At 41.9% G+C, this 18,208-nt stretch overlaps 1 protein-coding gene and 1 long non-coding RNA gene across 2 annotated transcripts; one reads left to right on the top strand and one right to left on the bottom strand.

Moving 5' to 3' along the window:
* Positions 1-1,619: 1,619 nt before the first annotated feature.
* trmu (tRNA 5-methylaminomethyl-2-thiouridylate methyltransferase) lies at positions 1,620-18,190 on the bottom strand. Its single transcript, XM_060903053.1, has 11 exons — positions 17,976-18,190; positions 13,436-13,601; positions 9,880-9,986; positions 9,680-9,802; positions 9,386-9,558; positions 9,197-9,250; positions 9,022-9,088; positions 7,093-7,193; positions 6,841-6,985; positions 4,640-4,722; positions 1,620-2,827 (listed from the first exon to the last, which is right to left on the bottom strand). Exons 1-11 carry the CDS (start codon positions 18,055-18,057, stop codon positions 2,708-2,710), a joined length of 1,221 nt encoding a protein of 406 aa, XP_060759036.1. The 5' UTR covers positions 18,058-18,190; the 3' UTR covers positions 1,620-2,707.
* Positions 3,931-6,985, top strand: LOC132869713 (uncharacterized). The gene is made up of 2 exons (XR_009651003.1): positions 3,931-4,114; positions 6,847-6,985. It is a non-coding gene; the product is annotated as an uncharacterized LOC132869713 (long non-coding RNA).
* Positions 18,191-18,208: the final 18 nt, after the last annotated feature.

Below are 18,208 nucleotides of genomic sequence, written 5' to 3'. Positions count from 1 at the left end.
GTTAAGTTTAATCAAAGCTCGACTGAAATGTACTAAGTACACTTTAAATACACATTTGAAATATTTTTGAATAGACCTAATTATATGCTTCAATTAACAGTTATGCTGACATGATTTTTTTTATATAATGCAGGTTCAAATCAGTCAAAAGGAGAGCAGCAGAAGGTGAAAATTAAGAGATAATGTGAAGGCAGAATGTTTTTAGACTCCAGCAATCTAACGTGAAACGTAAAACAACTGAATGTGGGGAAATGTAAACTGAAACATTAAAATTAAAAGAAATAACCAACAATTAATGAACAACAACCAGAAAGAAAAGAAAGAAAGCACAACTTTATTCATCACACACTTGTGAAATTCCTCTCTGCGTTTAACCCATCTGAAGCAGTGAGCACACACACATACCCAGAGCAGTGGGCAGCCATGCTAACAGCGCCCGGGGAGCAGTTGGGAGTTAGGTGCCTCGCTCAAGGGCACCTCAGCCCAAGACCGTCCCATATTAACCTAACCGTCCCATATTAACCATCACGAACATTTAAAGTAAATAAAATGTCTTTTTGCTACTTTCTAAGCAAAACATGGTGAATATTTTGGCAAAGAGAAATGTCTCATCTCATCTCATTATCTGTAGCCGCTTTATCCTGTTCTACAGGGTCGCAGGCAAGCTGGAGCCTATCCCAGCTGACTACGGGTGAAAGGCGGGGTACACCCTGGACAAGTCGCCAGGTCATCACAGGGCTGACACATAGACACAGACAACCATTCACACTCACATTCACACCTACGGTCAATTTAGAGTCACCAGTTAACCTAACCTGCATGTCTTTGGACTGTGGGGGAAACCGGAGCACCCGGAGGAAACCCACGCGGACACGGGGAGAACATGCAAACTCCGCACAGAAAGGCCCTCGCCGGCCACGGGGCTCGAACCCGGACCTTCTCGCTGTGAGGCGACAGCGCTAACCACTACACCACCGTGCCGCCCAAAGAGAAATGTATTAAATTTATTTTTAAGTAAAACTAATATGAATAAGTCTTTCCTAAACATAATTACCTAATGAACTAAAAATGAAAATTGTATGGGAGAAAAAAAAAATGTAAACTGATAACTGTCTACTGATGACAATCTGAACCTGGTCATTCATTATCGACTGGTTAAGCTCAGCGCGCCCTCTAGTGGCCAAGAGAGAAAACTATATCGCCCAGTACAACATTGTTCATTTTAACATGACTCCATGCTCCATTACAAACCTCTGCACAGGTCCTGTTTTTAAGGAAAATCAAAATCTATTTAAGATCAGAATAAATTCGTAGGGTTGTTTTTCTTCCCTAAAGCAATAGGTAAGTCTCAGGGGCAATACAATCACCAAATCAAGTATCGTATCAACCTCTAAACACTAAACAACTCTGAGGAAGTGTTTCAATAAACATGCAAGACAAATATTAAAGTATCTGTGCAAAAAAATTTAATGAATTTCAATTTAGATAGTCTTATATGACAGGTAGGATGGTAGCCATTTTACATTACTTTTAAATTAATGGTCTTATACATAGGACAAGCAGTACATATATATATATATATATAAATAAAGAATTGCAAAGAGCTTAATAATTTTAAAATTGATAAAAATCTGATGATGGAATCTACCCAGAATGCTACATCAATCTGTAATGCCGTGTAATTACAATCTGTAATTACACAGCATACTACAGCATGTAGCATTCTGGGTAGAATGCGATATTACACGGCATTCTGGGTAATATATATTACACAGCATACTATAGCATGAAGCATTCTGGGTAGAATGCGATATTACAAGGCACTCTGGGTAGTATATATTACACGGCATACTATAGCATGGAGCATTCTGGGTAGAATGCGATATTACACGGCATTCTGGGTAATATATATTGCACGGCATACTATAGCATGTAGCATTCTGAGTAGAATGCGATATTACACGGCACTCTGGGTAATATATATTACACGGCATACTATAGCATGTAGCATTCTGGGTAGAATGCGATATTACACGGCACTCTGGGTAATATATATTACACGGCATACTACAGCATGTAGCATTCTGGGTAGAATGCGATATTACATGGCACTTTGGGTAATATATATTACATGGCATACTATAGCGTGTAGCATTCTGGGTAGAATGCGATATTACACGGCATTCTGGGTAATATATATTGCACGGCATACTATAGCATGTAGCATTCTGAGTAGAATGCGATATTACACAGCATTCTGGGTAATATATATTACACAGCATACTATAGCATGTAGCATTCTGGGTAGAATGCGATATTACACGGCACTCTGGGTAATATATATTACACGGCATACTATAGCATGGAGCATTCTGGGTAGAATGTGATATTACACGGCACTCTGGGTAATATATATTACACGGCATACTATAGCATGTAGCATTCTGGGTAGAATGCGATATTACACAGCACTCTGGGTAATATATATTACACAGCATACTATAGCATGTAGCATTCTGGATAGATTCCATCATCAGATTTTTATCAATTTTAAAATTATTAAGCTCTTTGCAATTCTTTCGAAGCATGTATAAATACTGAATTTGTCCACAAATATTTCAAAAGTCCACTTATTTGTGCTGGTCTTCAGACGTGGGTGAGAATGCACTGAGAGGTAGCGTGTGAATGTACGTGTTTCTGGCTCGTTTCAGCCGGCTGGCTCTAGTGGCTGCTGACTGCGGCCTCTCTGGAGGGTGTACTCACTGGGGCCAAGTCGAATAATCTTCCCACTGCCTAGACACTCATCTCCCTTATACAACACTGCAAACTGCAAGAGACATACACATACTGATCACTGAGTGGATATTATAGATTAGGATTATTCTTCCTGTAATAAATTACCAATAAAAACATCACTTGTCTGTAAATATAGTACACTGGCTTTGAGGACAAAAAAAAAAACATTTGGACACTCACTGGGCTCTTTATTAGGAACACCCATACACCTGCTGCAGTAGCACAGTGCATCAAATCATGCAGATACAAATCAAAAGCTTCAGTTAATGTTCACTTTAAACATCAGGATGCGAAAAATAAACTGTCATCTCAAAGTGTGACTTTCACTGTGGCATGGGTTGGGTGTTGGTTTGAGCCAGATGGACTGGTCTGAGTATTTCAGAAACTGCTGATCTCCTGGGGTTTTCACATGCAACAGTCTCTCGAGTTTACACAGATAGAATGGTGCGAAAAACAAAAAACACTGAGTGAGTGAGGCGGCACGGTGGTGTAGTGGTTAGCGCTGTCGCCTCACAGCAAGAAGGTCTGGGTTCGAGCCCCGTGGCCGGCGAGGGCCTTTCTGTGCGGAGTTTGCATGTTCTCCCCGTGTCCGCATGGGTTTCCTCCGGGTGCTCCGGTTTCCCCCACAGTCCAAAGACATGCAGGTTAGGTTAACTGGTGACTCTAAATTGACCGTAGGTGTGAATGTGAGTGTGAATGGTTGTCTGTGTCTGTGTCAGCCCTGTGATGACCTGGCGACTTGTCCAGGGTGTACCCCGCCTTTCGCCCGTAGTCAGCTGGGATAGGCTCCAGCTTGCCTGAGACCCTGTAGAACAGGATAAAGCGGCTACAGATAATGAGATGAGATGAGACTGAGTGAGCGACAGTTCTGTGAGCGGAAACAAACGCCTTGTTGATAAGAGAGGTCAAAGGAAAATGGTCAGATTGGTTCGAGCTGCCAGGAAGGATATAGCAACTCATAGCAACTCTTTACAACCGTGGTGAGCAGAAAAGCATCTCAGCATGCAACAGCAGAAGACCACACTGGGTTCCACTCTTAGGGTGATGATACACGGGGCAACTTTTTGGGCAATGTTGCCGAGCAATGTTGCTGGGCAATTGCGTTTTGACTCTTTTCTATTGAGATTGGGCAACATTGTTTCTTTCTGAATGGTTTTGATAATCTCTGGCAACTTTTTGAGATAAGCCAATCAGAACGCGAGTATCGAGTCATGTGACCTCCGGTGAGGTTCGGATCAGAAATTTCAAACAAATATGGCGGCCGCTCAGTGTCAGTGGAGTGAAGAGATGGAGAGATTCCTCATCTGTTTTTATGCCGGTAAGTTATTTTAATATTCTATATGGAGGAATTTACCTCACCAAAGCTCTAAAAAACAACAGACAGCTTGATTAAATGGTCACAGCAAAAATTAAGACATCGATTTTTTTTAGCTAACTGTAAACTGCCATTGCTAACTGTTGTTGCCCATTGTTAGTTGCCCTGAAAAGTTGCCCTGTGTCTCACCTAGTTGCCCGTTGCCAGCAACATTGCTCAGCAACATTGCCCAAAAAGTTGCCCCGTGTATCATCACCATTAGAATCAAGAACAAGTTCCTATTAAAGTGGCCACTGAGTGTAGCTTATTAAAAGATCAGATTGATTTATGAAATCGCTCGTAATTAAGGAATAAACCTGGTAACATTATAATATTTTCATCCAGAGTTACTTTTTACTATAATCAGGGCTGAATAAACGTCAACCTTGTAAAATTTTAATCAGATGGTCTATTTCTATGCAAGACTCAAATCTGGCCTGGAATTCATTAATGTAAAATACATACAGTAAAGTTTATCATTTCATTTACCTGTCCAGGGGTCAGTGCTCTCAGTGGCTGCTTTGTCATGATCCAGACTGATCCATCCAGATTCAGAGTCACACAGCAGGGAGCTGAGAAACACACAGACACAACGTTATAATGGGATTCACAATTAATCATAATATTGTGTTTAAAAAAAAAATCACTACTCACGACTGTGCTAAAGTTTTAGGCCTCCTGATAACGCTATATTTAACTGCTCAGCTCTAATTTCAAAATGGATCCTACTTGAATTGTAAGTTGCTCTGAATAAAAGCATCTGCTACCAATGAATGAATGAATGAATAAATGAAAAACACATGACATGTTTCTCATCTCATTATCTGTAGCCGCTTTATCCTGTCCTACAGGGTCGCAGGCAAGCTGGAGCCTATCCCAGCTGACTATGGGCGAAAGGCGGGGTACACCCTGGACAAGTCACCAGGTCATCACAGGGCTGACACATAGACACAGACAACCATTCACACTCACATTCACACCTACGGTCAATTTAGAGTCACCAGTTAACCTAACCTGCATGTCTTTGGACTGTGGGGGAAACCGGAGCACCCGGAGGAAACCCACGCGGACACGGGGAGAACATGCAAACTCCACACAGAAAGGCCCTCGCCGGCCCCGGGGCTCGAACCCGGACCTTCTTGCTGTGAGGCGACAGCGCTAACCACTACGCCACCGTGCCATTCAACAATTAACAAAAATTTTAATGAAAAATTTCCATGGTACTGTACAAGGAATATACAATGAATAAAGCACACGGGGATATGCAATTACTGAAAAATTAGCAACTTCGGGGAGGTAACAGTAACACCTCTATTTCATCGGGCTGCATGACAAAACCCTGTCTCTGATTATTTTTCCCTTTATTTAACAGCAAAGCCTAATGTGTTTTATTCCTTACATTTTATGACTTTTTATGTTAGCTACGCCAACAAAAGACGCACGCACTATACTGATCTTAATCTACGCTGCCCAAAATACAGAAGGGAGACAGAAGGCGGGCGCACTTTTTCTGTTTCTGCTACCCGCCTTTGGAATACTCTCCCTCTCTCTACAAGGCGAATTGAACAGCTTATGCCCTTTAAGGAATCTCTCAGAGAGCGGGCATTTTCTGAGCAGCGTCTTTTATATCATTTTGTAATATAATTTTATAATAATGTTTCTTATTTATATCTATTAATATGATTATCGTATTGTTTTTCTCAGGGCTTTGAACCGGTTCAAGGAACGAAAACGAAAACCGGGAACTTTTTCTATTTCACATGGAACAGAAACGAAACCAGAAACTTTATTATTTTTTATGTTCCGGAACAGAAACGCTTATTAAAAATAATGGTAACCGGTTAATACCGGTTTTTATTTCGTTCCTCAAAGTTTCCGTAGCCTACAAATAAAAAAGTCATTCTTCTCCTGCGCAAGTTTCTATGACCCGCTGGGGTTCACTTCCTGTGTGACGTTCGCTGACTGAATGGAGAGAGCGGGAGGGTGGACTACTATCACGTCTCCACATCTTAAATAAGAGGTAAATATTGCAGTCTTTCGTTATTCGAAAACGTCAATTTCAAACACGATATCAATATATTTGTCCACGTTAATGAGAGGCTCGCGAACATTAAATGACGTTAACCTCTGTTAGCCTATCAATGCATAGGGCCTGACTAGCCTTTGGTAACACACTAAACGAATTATCGTTCATTTTTGGCACTGTTTCTGTTTGTGTAGATGGGAAGACATACTGAGAATCCAAATCACCAACATTTGAAATAATAATTGTTTTGAATTATTTCTTGTCTTATTTAATGAAGGTTGTAATAGAATTAGCCTACATTTGGCTTAAGCTGGATGAGACAGAGACATAATTTTATAGCCATTTGTTAAACAGCTGACAGGGAACGTAATTAACCGTTCCGGGAACGAAATTTTTTTGTTCTAACCGGTTCGGGAACGTCTATTTAATGGTGGAACCCAAAACCGGAAACGTTAAAATTCCGTTTCTGTTCGGAACGAACCAATAGGAAAAAAAATTCTGGTTCAAAGCCCTGGTTTTTATTGTAATTTAGTGTATATAGTTTTTATAGTTTATATTGTATACATTTATTTTAGGGACGGCCACAAGTTTATTAGCATTGCTATTTAGTATTACCCTCATTATAAATAAAGTCTCTCTCTCTCTCTCTCTCTCTCTCACTTACTTAAAGGCATCTGATGGATGAACCTGAAGTGACACTCCATCATCTGTGTGTGCATCAGTTCAGCCGGAGGATCTCCACTTATCCAGTGGAAGCGATCTGTCTGTAGTGTGTCTCGTAACAGGGCAGGATGGTTGGTAGTAGGGCCCTGAAAAATTGGAACGAGCGTTGGATCAATTAGATTAAAAGAGAAAATCATTTTGGACCTTTTCATAACAAAAATGTTCCAGGAGCAATAAATAATGTATAACTCACAATAAATATTTCACAGGTCATGATGTCTTTATCCACCACAAACCAAGGATCTTTTTGCCCTCCTATCCGGGCTCTTTGTCCTAAAGTAAACGTGAACCAACCTGAGGGGAAAACGTACCACATAACAGTAATGTCATGCATCGTCAGATGGTATTTCTATGGACCTCCTCATCCTCGGACACATTTTCTAATTACATTCAAATGATACAGAACCTGCCCTGTTCTTTAGAGTCACTGCCCTGACATCAAGACCTACCGAATGGTACAACCACATACGCTCACTGGCCACTTTATTAGGGACACCCATCCACCCGCTGTTTTATGCGGTTCTCTAATCAGCCGATCCCTTGACAGCAGCACAATGCATCAAATCATGCAGATACAAATAAAGCGCTTCAGTTAATGTTCACTTCAAACATCAGAATAGGAACTAGATAGAACTCGACGCCAACGGCGACGATGGGGATGCCTCCGCCTTATTAAGACTACACGCCTTATTAAGTTGCGATTTGGGGACGGACATTTGACCTCACAGTAATCTTGACCTGGTGAAATTACTTGTATTAGCTTTGGAGATATTGTGTTCACAAGGTTTTCGGACAGACATTTGACCTCACGATGACCTTGACCTTAGACCTTTTGACCTCAAAATCGAATCAGTTTATCTTTGTCCCCAAATGCACAAATGGTGAAAGTTTGGTGAAATTCCTTTCATCTGCCTTGGAGATATTGTGTTCACAAGGTTTTCAGACAGACATTTGACCTCACAGTGACCTTGACCTTAGACCATCTCATCTCATCTCATCTCATCTCATCTCATCTCATCTCATTATCTCTAGCTGCTTTATCCTTCTACAGGGTCGCAGGCAAGCTGGAGCCTATCCCAGCTGACTACGGGCGAAAGGCGGGGTACACCCTGGACAAGTCGCCAGGTCATCACAGGGCTGACACATAGACACAGACAACCATTCACACTCACATTCACACCTACGCTCAACTGAGGTGGGGTTTACATTAGACCGTATCAGCGGATCATCAGATTAACGTTTTTAAAATGATTAGTGTGCACACAGCAACACCAATACACGATTCGCGTGCACACAGCAACACCAATACACGGATACGCTCGGCTCCGCAGGCATCCTGCGCTCCAAATCACTCCGCCCTGAACAGCGAGTGCCCTCTGGAGGGTGCGCACTCCGGCCCTGCGCAGCTCACAGAGCGCGCGAGTGAAGTGCACAAGCTGTGATTCGGGACTGAGCCGCTGTGTGTGTGATCCCAGCGCATATCACTTATCACTTGCAAGTGGAAGGATGGCAAGCCTAAAGACAATCATAACTACACAATGGGCAGTATTTGCATCAGTATTTGCAGTATTTTCATACTTTTATACTCTTTAATGAAAGGTGATACAAGGCGGAAGTCCGCGCCGTTTTTCAGCAGTCGCGTCACATGACCAACGCCGGCGAATCAGGAAGGTGGATGTCACAGTGACGTTGTCCAATGACGACGCCAGCTAGAGCTCAGCACAGCGTATCCGCGTATTCTCAATGTTTACACAGCACCGGACCAGACACGATCTGGATTGAATACGTGGACCCTGGCGGATTCCCGTTTCCCGGCATTTTAATGTAAACGGACAGTGCATCCGCGAAGAAAACGAGACAGATATGGTCTAATGTAAACTTGGCCTTAGAGTCACCAGTTAACCTAACCTGCATGTCTTTGGACTGTGGGGGAAACCGGAGCACCCGGAGGAAACCCACGCAGACACGGGGAGAACATGCAAACTCCACACAGAAAGGCCCTCGCCGGCCACGGGGCTCAAACCCGGACCTTCTTGCTGTGAGGCGACAGCGCTAACCACTACACCACCGTGCTGCCCAATACCTTCATACAACACATAATATATATATATGTGGAAAATACCTTCATGCGTTCCCATTATCTTCCCATCTTCAATAGAGACAAAATGTCCAGGTTTCGGCTCTAAATACTGTCACAGGAAGAGTTGCACATTCAGTCAGGCTCAGGGTTTGTGACTGTAGATAGTATTGTATTTCTCTACAGTGTAAAAATAAAAAATAAAAAAAAAACCACATACCTGGAGGATAAAATCCTCAAAATGTCGCTCACCAATGAAGCAGATCCCCATGCTCTATAAGAAACAGGAAGTACATTCTGTTCGGTGATTCAGGTCACACTGCAAACTCTGCATGGTTTTTTTTCAAGTCAGAAATCAAATGCCAAATGTCTCAAGGACCGAAATTCTACCGTAATCATGCTGTATCACCTCTTTCTTCTTCAGTACGTGTTGAAACCCTGCCTCGGCTGCCATTTTCTTTACAAATTCTTTCGTGAGTCCAGCCAGTGGGAAGATGGTCTGCCGCAGGGCATCCTGTGAGATTTGGCTGAGGAAGAAGGTTTGGTCCTTAAAGCGATCAGCACCTTGGTACAGCCTCACCGCTAGAAAACAGGACATCCTTATAAACTCACAGGACTGACTTACACTCCACCCACGCTATTCTCTAAAGAGATGCTGTAGGGCAATAAGCAATGTTCCTGCAGACGTCGCATAGACACTCACGATTTCTGATCTCAAAACGATCTCTGAAGATAAACTCTGGAGCTGGTTTGTGTGTCTGCTGGAAAACCTCCTCATCTTCCTGAGATGTTCTTGCATAGTGACCGGTTGCCATGGCATCAGCAACTGCATAGCAAAACGTATAGATTTTTCATCACCAGCCATCAACATCACCACAAAGAATTCGAGATATGCAGTCTCACCTAAATTATTGACTGCGTACTGATAGAAGTGCTTGAATTTGATATGTTTGTTGCACATTATGTCTGGATTTGGTGTCCTGCCTTTCTGGTACTCCCGAAGAAGATTGCTTCAAAAGACAAAAAAAGATGACAGACAGCTTGAACAGAAATATTTAATAATTGGAGCATGGTAATTTTATATTTTATCCATGAAAGGACAAGAGTAAAAAGAGAATGAATGAAATGAATTATTTTTAAAAAGTCTGAAAGTGTTAAATGAGTATTACACTACGTTCAGACTGCAACCTGAAACGACCCATATCCGATTTGTTGTGAAATCCGATTTTTTTGTTAGGCCGTTCACATTACCAATTATATGAGACTTGTATGCGATCTCCAATATGAACGGAAAACGACCCAAAAGTGTCCCGCATGCGCAAATTGACACGTAATAAGCACATCTACGTAATACGTAAACAAAAAAAAAAAGCGCACTCTTCAAGTTTAATGATTTCTTTTTTTTGTTGTTTGTTTAATTATCTGGTTAGTGTTAAAGTGTGAGGTCTCGTGTGTGTTTTTGTTTCTGAACTGAAATGAAAACGTGTAGCCTGGTAACGAGGGTTGACTCCTAAATGTCTTTCTAATTTCTATATAAGTGCACTACGTGTTACTAGGAAGTAATGGATTTTTAAACTCTATATAGTGCACTCGAGCTTCAGTAGGCAGTCATTTGGGATACGGCCGCTGTATTACCAAACTCTTAATTCAGGCTTAATAATTTGCACATATTTATTTCGTCATATTAATAAACTTTTTCTACATTTTTATAAATATTTATTTAGATTGTTTATAGCCAGCTGAATTCTGCAACTTCTCTCAGCGCTGGCTCAAGGTGCAGAAACACCAGTGCAGTTTGCTATGGAGATGAGGCGAGACCTGGCGATGTGGTTTTTGTGGCGGCGGCGGAACTCACACAATAATCTGATTAATGTGGGCAGCAGACTAATGAGACCGAAGGTGTCAAATTACTGGAAATTTCCAGAACAATCTTATAATCTTGTAATACAGGATGGTTTAAGTGATAAATCAGTTATAGAAACTGTTTTATTTAAATCAGGCTAACAGATCAACATCCAGGTCCCTACCAAATCCACCATTAGCTTGATCAATTCTATAAAAGTCTATTTAAATTCTGAAAACTGTACAAATGTTGTTGTTTTCCACCAAAGAGGCGGGATTAGCCAACGCAGAATAGTGACGTTTGTCTCTTGTTGATGACGTGTAGGTCGCATGAATGCGACCTGTCCGGTCAGACTGCAGTCGCATGTGAAAATATCGGATATGCATCGGATTTAGGACCACATATCCAAGCGGCCTGGGTCGCATGTGAAAAAATCGGATCTGTGTCATTCAGATTGTCAATAACAAATCGGATACAGGTCGCATATGGGCAAAAAAATCGGATATGGGTCGTTTCAGGTTGCAGTCTGAACGTAGTCTTAATTAAAGGAACTAAATAAAAATAGAATTCAGCTAGAAGATCACTCGGTAGAGTCCATACCTCCGCCAAGCCACATATTATCAACATCCAAACCAAATCACTTGAACCTAAGATAATATTAAAGCTGTACATCAAACTTCATCGAAATCTGTTCACTACTTTGAGTTACGTCGAGAACAGACAAAAAAAATCCTGGATCCACATACAGTTAGGTCCATAAATATCTGGACAGAGACAACATTTTTCTAATTTTGGTTCTGTACATTACCACAATGAATTGTGAACAAAACAATTCAGATGCAGTTGAAGTTCAGACTTTCAACTTTAATTCAGTGGGTTGAACAAAATGATTGCATAAAAATGTGAGGAACTGAAGCATTTTTTAAACACAATCCCTTCATTTCAGGGGCTCAAAAGTAATTGGACAAATTAAATAATTGAAAATAAAATGTTCATTTCTAATACTTGGTTGAAAACCCTTTGTTGGCAATGACTGCCTGAAGTCTTGAACTCATGGACATCACCAGACGCTGTTTCTCCTCCTTTTTAATGCTCTGCCAGGCCTTTACTGCAGCGGTTTTCAGTTGCTGTTTGTTTGTGGGCCTTTCTGTCTGAAGTTTAGTCTTTAACAAGTGAAATGCATGCTCAATTGGGTTGAGATCAGGTGACTGACTTGGCCATTCAAGAATATTCCACTTCTTTGCTTTAATAAACTCCTGGGTTGCTTTGGCTTTATGTTTTGGGTCATTGTCCATCTGTATTATGAAACGCTGACCAATCAGTTTGGCTGGATTTGAGCACACAGTATGTCTCTGAATACCTCAGAATTCATCCGGCTGCTTCTGTCCTGTGTCACATCATCAATAAACACTAGTGACCCAGTGCCACTGGCAGCCATGCATGCCCAAGCCATCACACTGCCTCCGCCGTGTTTTACAGATGATGTGGTATGCTTTGGCTCATGAGCTGTACCACGCCTTCGCCATACTTTTTTCTTGCCATCATTCTGGTAGAGGTTGATCTTGGTTTCATCTGTCCAAAGAATGTTCTTCCAGAACTGTGCTGGCTTTTTTAGATGTTTTTTAGCAAAGTCCAATCTAGCCTTTTTATTCTTGAGGCTTATGAGTGGCTTGCACCATGCAGTGAACCCTCTGTATTTACTTTCATGCAGTCTTCTCTTTATGGTAGATCTGGATATTGATACGCCTACCTCCTGGAGAGTGTTGTTCACTTGGTTGGCTGTTGTGAAGGGGTTTCTCTTCACCATGGAAATTATTCTGCGATCATCCACCACTGTTGTCTTCTGTGGGCGTCCAGGTCTTTTTGCATTGATGAGTTCACCAGTGCTTTCTTTCTTTCTCAGGATGTACCAAACTGTAGATTTTGCCACTCCTAATATTGCAGCAATTTCTCAGATGGGTTTTTTCTGTTTTCGCAGCTTAAGGATGGCTTGTTTCATCTGCATTGGAGAGCTCCTTTGACCGCATGTTTTCTTCACAGCAAAATCTTCCAAATGCAACCACCACACCTCAAATCAACTCCAGGCCTTTTATCTGCTTAATTGAGGATGATATAACGAAGGAATTGCCCGCACCTGCCCATGAAATAGCCTTTGAGTCAATTGTCCAATTACTTTTGGTCCCTTTAAAAACAGGGTGGCACATGTTAAGGAGCTGAAACTCCTAAACCCTTCATCCAATTTTAATGTGGATACCCTCAAATGAAAGCTGAAAGTCTGGACTTTATGTCCATTATATAACTATAACCTGAATATGTTTCAGTAAACAGGTAAAAAAACAATTTGTGTCAGTGTCCAAATATATATGGACCTAACTGTACATATCTAGATTTGCATCAAAATCTAATCAATTGTTCGAACGAAGACGGACAAACAAACAAACGGAGCCGAAAGCAAACTTAGCAGAGGTAATATAAAACAATAATGCTAAGTGAATGAGGACACAGTTGAATAAACGTATTTTAGAGTGGTTCACAAATAACCAAACTGTATTGGATGCCTGATATACAGGACTGCACTCGAGTTCAGCTGTCAAAAATACCAATGCAGTACCATACCTAAACACTTCATGCCAGTACTCTTTGACATAGGAGACCTGATGGAAGGGTATATCCAGCATTTGGCATACTTTATAGGCATCTTCACAGTCTCTCTCTGAGGTGCACACTCCCCTCTCGTCCAGAGAGTCCCAGTTCTTCATGAACACTCCCGTAACCTGGTAACCTAAAGTAAGTAAGTTATAAATATATGAACCACATCAAAAAGAAGAGGAAACCTTTGTTACACGTACACTCAAGCACAATTAAATTCCTCTGCATTTAACCCATCTGAAGCAGTGAACACACACACATACCCAGAGCAGTGGGCAGCTACGCTACAGTGCCCAGGGAGTAGTTGAGGGTTAGGTGCCTTGCTCAGGCCATGGCTGCCCCATGTTAACCTAACCATATGTCTTTGGACTGTGGGGAAAACCAGAGCACCCGGAGGAAACCCACGCAGACTCCATACAGAAAGGCACTCACTGGCCACTGAGCTTGAACCCAGAACCTTCTTGCTGTGAGGCGACAGTGCTAACCACTACACCACTGTGCCGCCCCTACTGAACTGCTGATACACTAAAATCTTATACAAATGTAGTAATTACAACATATATTTTTATGTAGATGTCCCAAATCCTTCTATAACACAGAGATTCGACAGTATATAGCATAAAAATATACATTTTCTGTATTAGTGGGAAGTTAATGTTGCATTAATTTATCAAAAAATAAACAGAAACTCATCTCATCTCATTATCTGCTCACAACACATACTTTTGTGATTTGCTATCGAGCTTTTTTTTTTGAAAATATGTTTTACATATGGTTTTTGCTATGAAGGCAAAATAAACTATACAGTGCCCTCCACAAGTATTGGCACCCCTGGTTAAGATGTGTTAAAAGCCTTAAAATAAATTCAGTTTTTATTGCAGAAGCATAATCTCACACTGAAAACTGTAGAAAAATGTAACCCTTAACTCAAATGAATTTAAAAAAAAATTAAAAATTCCTGACTAAGAAATAATTATTTTTCATAAAATCAGCTGTTCCACAATTATTGGCACCCATAACAATTCCTAGAAAATAAATGTAATTGAAGCATTTCTGTCATTTCTACTGTAGTTTATAAAGTTGATCAGAGTATCTAGGAACCTTTAATTAGGAATTCATCACATCCTGTTTCCCTGGGGTATAAATATGATGTGACACAGAGGCCTATTTCTCTTATCCACTCTTCAACATGGGAAAGACGAGAGAACACACCATTCAAGTAAGGCAGATGTGTGTCGACCTTCATAAGTCAGGCGATGGCTACAAGAAAACAGCCGCTCGCCTACACCTGCCCATATCTACAGTCAGAGGAATCATCAAGAAGTTTAAAACAACTGGAACAGTGGCAAACAAGCCTGGACGAGGATGCAAGTTTATCTTGCCATCACACACAGTGAGGAGGATGGGAAGAGAAGTAAAAAGTTCTCCGTTCACTGTTAGAGAATCGCATCAAAGAGTAGCATCTTGGGATCACAAAGTCTCCATAACAACCATCAGGCGCTATCTACATGCCAACAAGCTGTTTGGGAGGCATGCACAGAAAAAGCCTTTTCTCACTTACAAGCATAAACGTAAACGTCTGGAGTTCGCTAAGCGGTAGTGGGACTTTAACTGGGACCGTGTGCTTTGGTCAGATGAGACCAAGATAGAGCTTTTTGGTAACAAACACTCTAAGTGGGTCTGGCGTAACACAAAAGATGAGTATGTGGAAAAGCACCTCATGCCCACTGTGAAGTATGGAGGAGGATCGGTGACGCTGTGGGCCTGTTTCTCTTCCAAAGGCCCTGGGAACCTTGTTAGGGTGGATGGCATCATGAACTTTTTGAAATACCAGGACATTTTAAATCAAAATCTGGTGGCCTCTGCCCGAAAACTGAAGATGGGTCGTCACTGGGTCTTTCAGCAAGATAATGACCCTAAACATGTGGCCAAATCGACACAAAAATGGTTCACCAGACACAAAATCAAGCTCCTCCCATGGCCATCTCAGTCCCCAGACCTCAACCCAATTGAAAACCTGTGGGATGAGCTGAAGAGGAGAGTGCATAGGAGAGGAAGCAGGACTCTGGATGATTTAGAGAGATTGTGCAAAGAGGAATGGTCGAATATCCCTCTCTCTGTATTCTCCCATCTTGTAAAATGTTATAGGAGAATATTAAGTGCTGTCTTGTTGGCAAAAGGGAGTTGTACCAAGTATTAACATCAGGGGTGCCAATAATTGTGGAACACATGATTTCACGTAAAAGAATTATTTCTTAATCTAGGATCTTTTTTCCCACTGAATAAATGCACTTGAATTAAAGGTTGGATTTTTCTCTTTTTTTTGCATTGTTGTCCTATATATATATATATTTTTTTTAAATGAATTTATTAGAAACCTAAGAACATATCTTAATGAGGGGTGCCAATAATTGTGGAGGTCACTGTATATGGCATTGTCTAATTTCTCCTAATCGTTTAGTAAGACACTATTATGTACAGAATTCTTCTTCTTCTTTTGGCTGCTCCCGATTAGGGGTCGCCACAGCGGATCTTTCGTCTCCATTGCTCCCTGTCTTCCGCATCCTTCTCTACCACACCTGCCACTTTCATGTCCTCTCTCACCGCATTCATGTATCTCCTCTTTGGCCTTCCTCATTTTCGTGTGCCTGGCAGCTCCATCCTCAACATTCTCCTTCCCACATGCTCTGCATCTCTTCTCAGGATGTGCCCATACCATCTCAGTCTCATCTCTCTTAGCTTCATTCCCAAGCTCTCCACATGTGCCGTCCCTCTGATGTGCTCGTTCCTTATCCTGTCCAACCTCCCATCGCAAACCTTAACATCCTCAACTCCGCCACCTCCAACTCCGCCTCCTGTCTCTTCATTAAGGGTACGGTCTCCAATCCATACATCACAGCTGGTCTCACTACTGTCTTATACATCTTACCTTTCACGTTTGCTGGGACTTTCCTATCACAAATGACTCCCGAAATCCTTCTCCAACTGCTCCACCCTGCCTGCACTCTCTTTCTCACCTCACTACCGCAGCCCCCGTTTTCCTGCGCAGTTTACCCCAGGTACTTGAATTCACCAACTTTCTTTACATCTACTTGTTGCATCTTCACTACACTCTCATCCCTATTCACACTGATGCACATGCATTCTGTTTTGCTACTGCTCACCTTCATTCCTCTTCGTTCAAATGCATACCTCCATCTCTCCAAACCCAGCTCAACCTCCTTTCTACTTTCACCACATATGTTCCATGGTGACTCTTGCCTCACTTCGTCCGTCAAGCTATCCATCACTATGGCAAACAAAAAAGGACTCAAAGCAGATCCTTGATGGAGTCCCACTTTCACCGTGAACCATTCAGTTGTTCCAACTGCACACCTCACTGCTGTTTCACTGTTCTCATACATGTCTTGTACCACTCCACTCTTTCTCATACAATACCATAACTCATCTCTCGGCACTCTATCGTATGCCTTCTCCAGGTCTACAAACACACAGTGTAGCTTTCTCTGGCCTTCCCTGTACTTCTCCATTAACATTCTTAAAGCAAAAATTGCATCCGACGTGCTCTTCCTTGGCATAAACCTGTACTGCTGTTCACAGATTGCTACCTCTCTTCTCAATCTCACCTCCAATACCCTTTCCCATAGCTTCATGGTGTGGCTTATCAATTTTATTCCTCTGTAATTACTGCAGCTCTGTACATCTCCCTTATTCTTGTATATTGGGACTAGCACACTCTCCATTCATTTGGCATTTTCTCATTCTCTAGGATCTTATTAAAGAACTATTATGCACAGGATAGTCTCAGGAGGATGGCACGGTGGTGTAGTGGTTAGCGCTGTCGGCTCACAGCAAGAAGGTCCGGGTTCGAGTCCCGTGGCCGGCGAGGGCCTTTCTGTGTGGAGTTTGCATGGTGTCCGTGTGGGTTTCCTCCAGGTACTCCGGTTTCGTCCAAAGACATGCAGGTTAGGTTAACTGGTGACTCTAAATTGACCGTAGGTGTGAATGTGAGTGTGAATGGTTGTCTGTGTCTATGTGTCAGCCCTGTGATGACCTGGCGACTTGTCCAGGGTGTACCCCGCCTTTCGCCCGTAGTCAGCTGGGATAGGCTCCAGCTTGCCTGCGACCCTGTAGAACAGGATAAAGCGGCTAGAGATAATGAGATATTCTCAGGAAAAAATATTGATTAATGGTATTGTCAAAATGTTATCATGATTTCTTTTCTATTTCAATCACTATATACAGTAGTACTTGCAGCATATTGTCTAAGTCACAGGTTCCCATCTCTGGTCCTGGAGTCTCCCCTGTTCTCAGTGTTTTAGGGATTTCCCTACTCCTAACACACCTGATGTAATGAATGAGCTATTAAACAGCCTTTATTGAGTGGAAGCGGGTGTGTTAGAGCAGGGACAACACTGAATGTGCACGACAGGGGTTACTTCAGGACCAGAGTTGGGAACCTGTGCTCTCTCATCATCAGCATCAGAACCACTGACGGATTTCTCACCTCTTCGTTTGAGTAAAAGTGCAGCGACAGAGCTGTCCACCCCGCCTGACATGGCACACACCACATGTCTCACTACACCCATGACACTGACACTAATACCAGATGATTCGTTTTATTTCTGTAGAATACAAGCTGTACTATAGAAAGTGTCATGTTCTCATCCAGCGCGCCGCCATGTTTATGGTCCAACACAAAACGTTGTCCGACAGGAAACTGAAACAGTTCTTTGTTTT

Source organism: Neoarius graeffei, chromosome 21 (assembly GCF_027579695.1).
Source record: "Neoarius graeffei isolate fNeoGra1 chromosome 21, fNeoGra1.pri, whole genome shotgun sequence".
Taxonomy (NCBI): Eukaryota; Metazoa; Chordata; class Actinopteri; order Siluriformes; family Ariidae; genus Neoarius; species Neoarius graeffei.
This window is presented reverse-complemented; position numbering and strand designations above follow the sequence as displayed.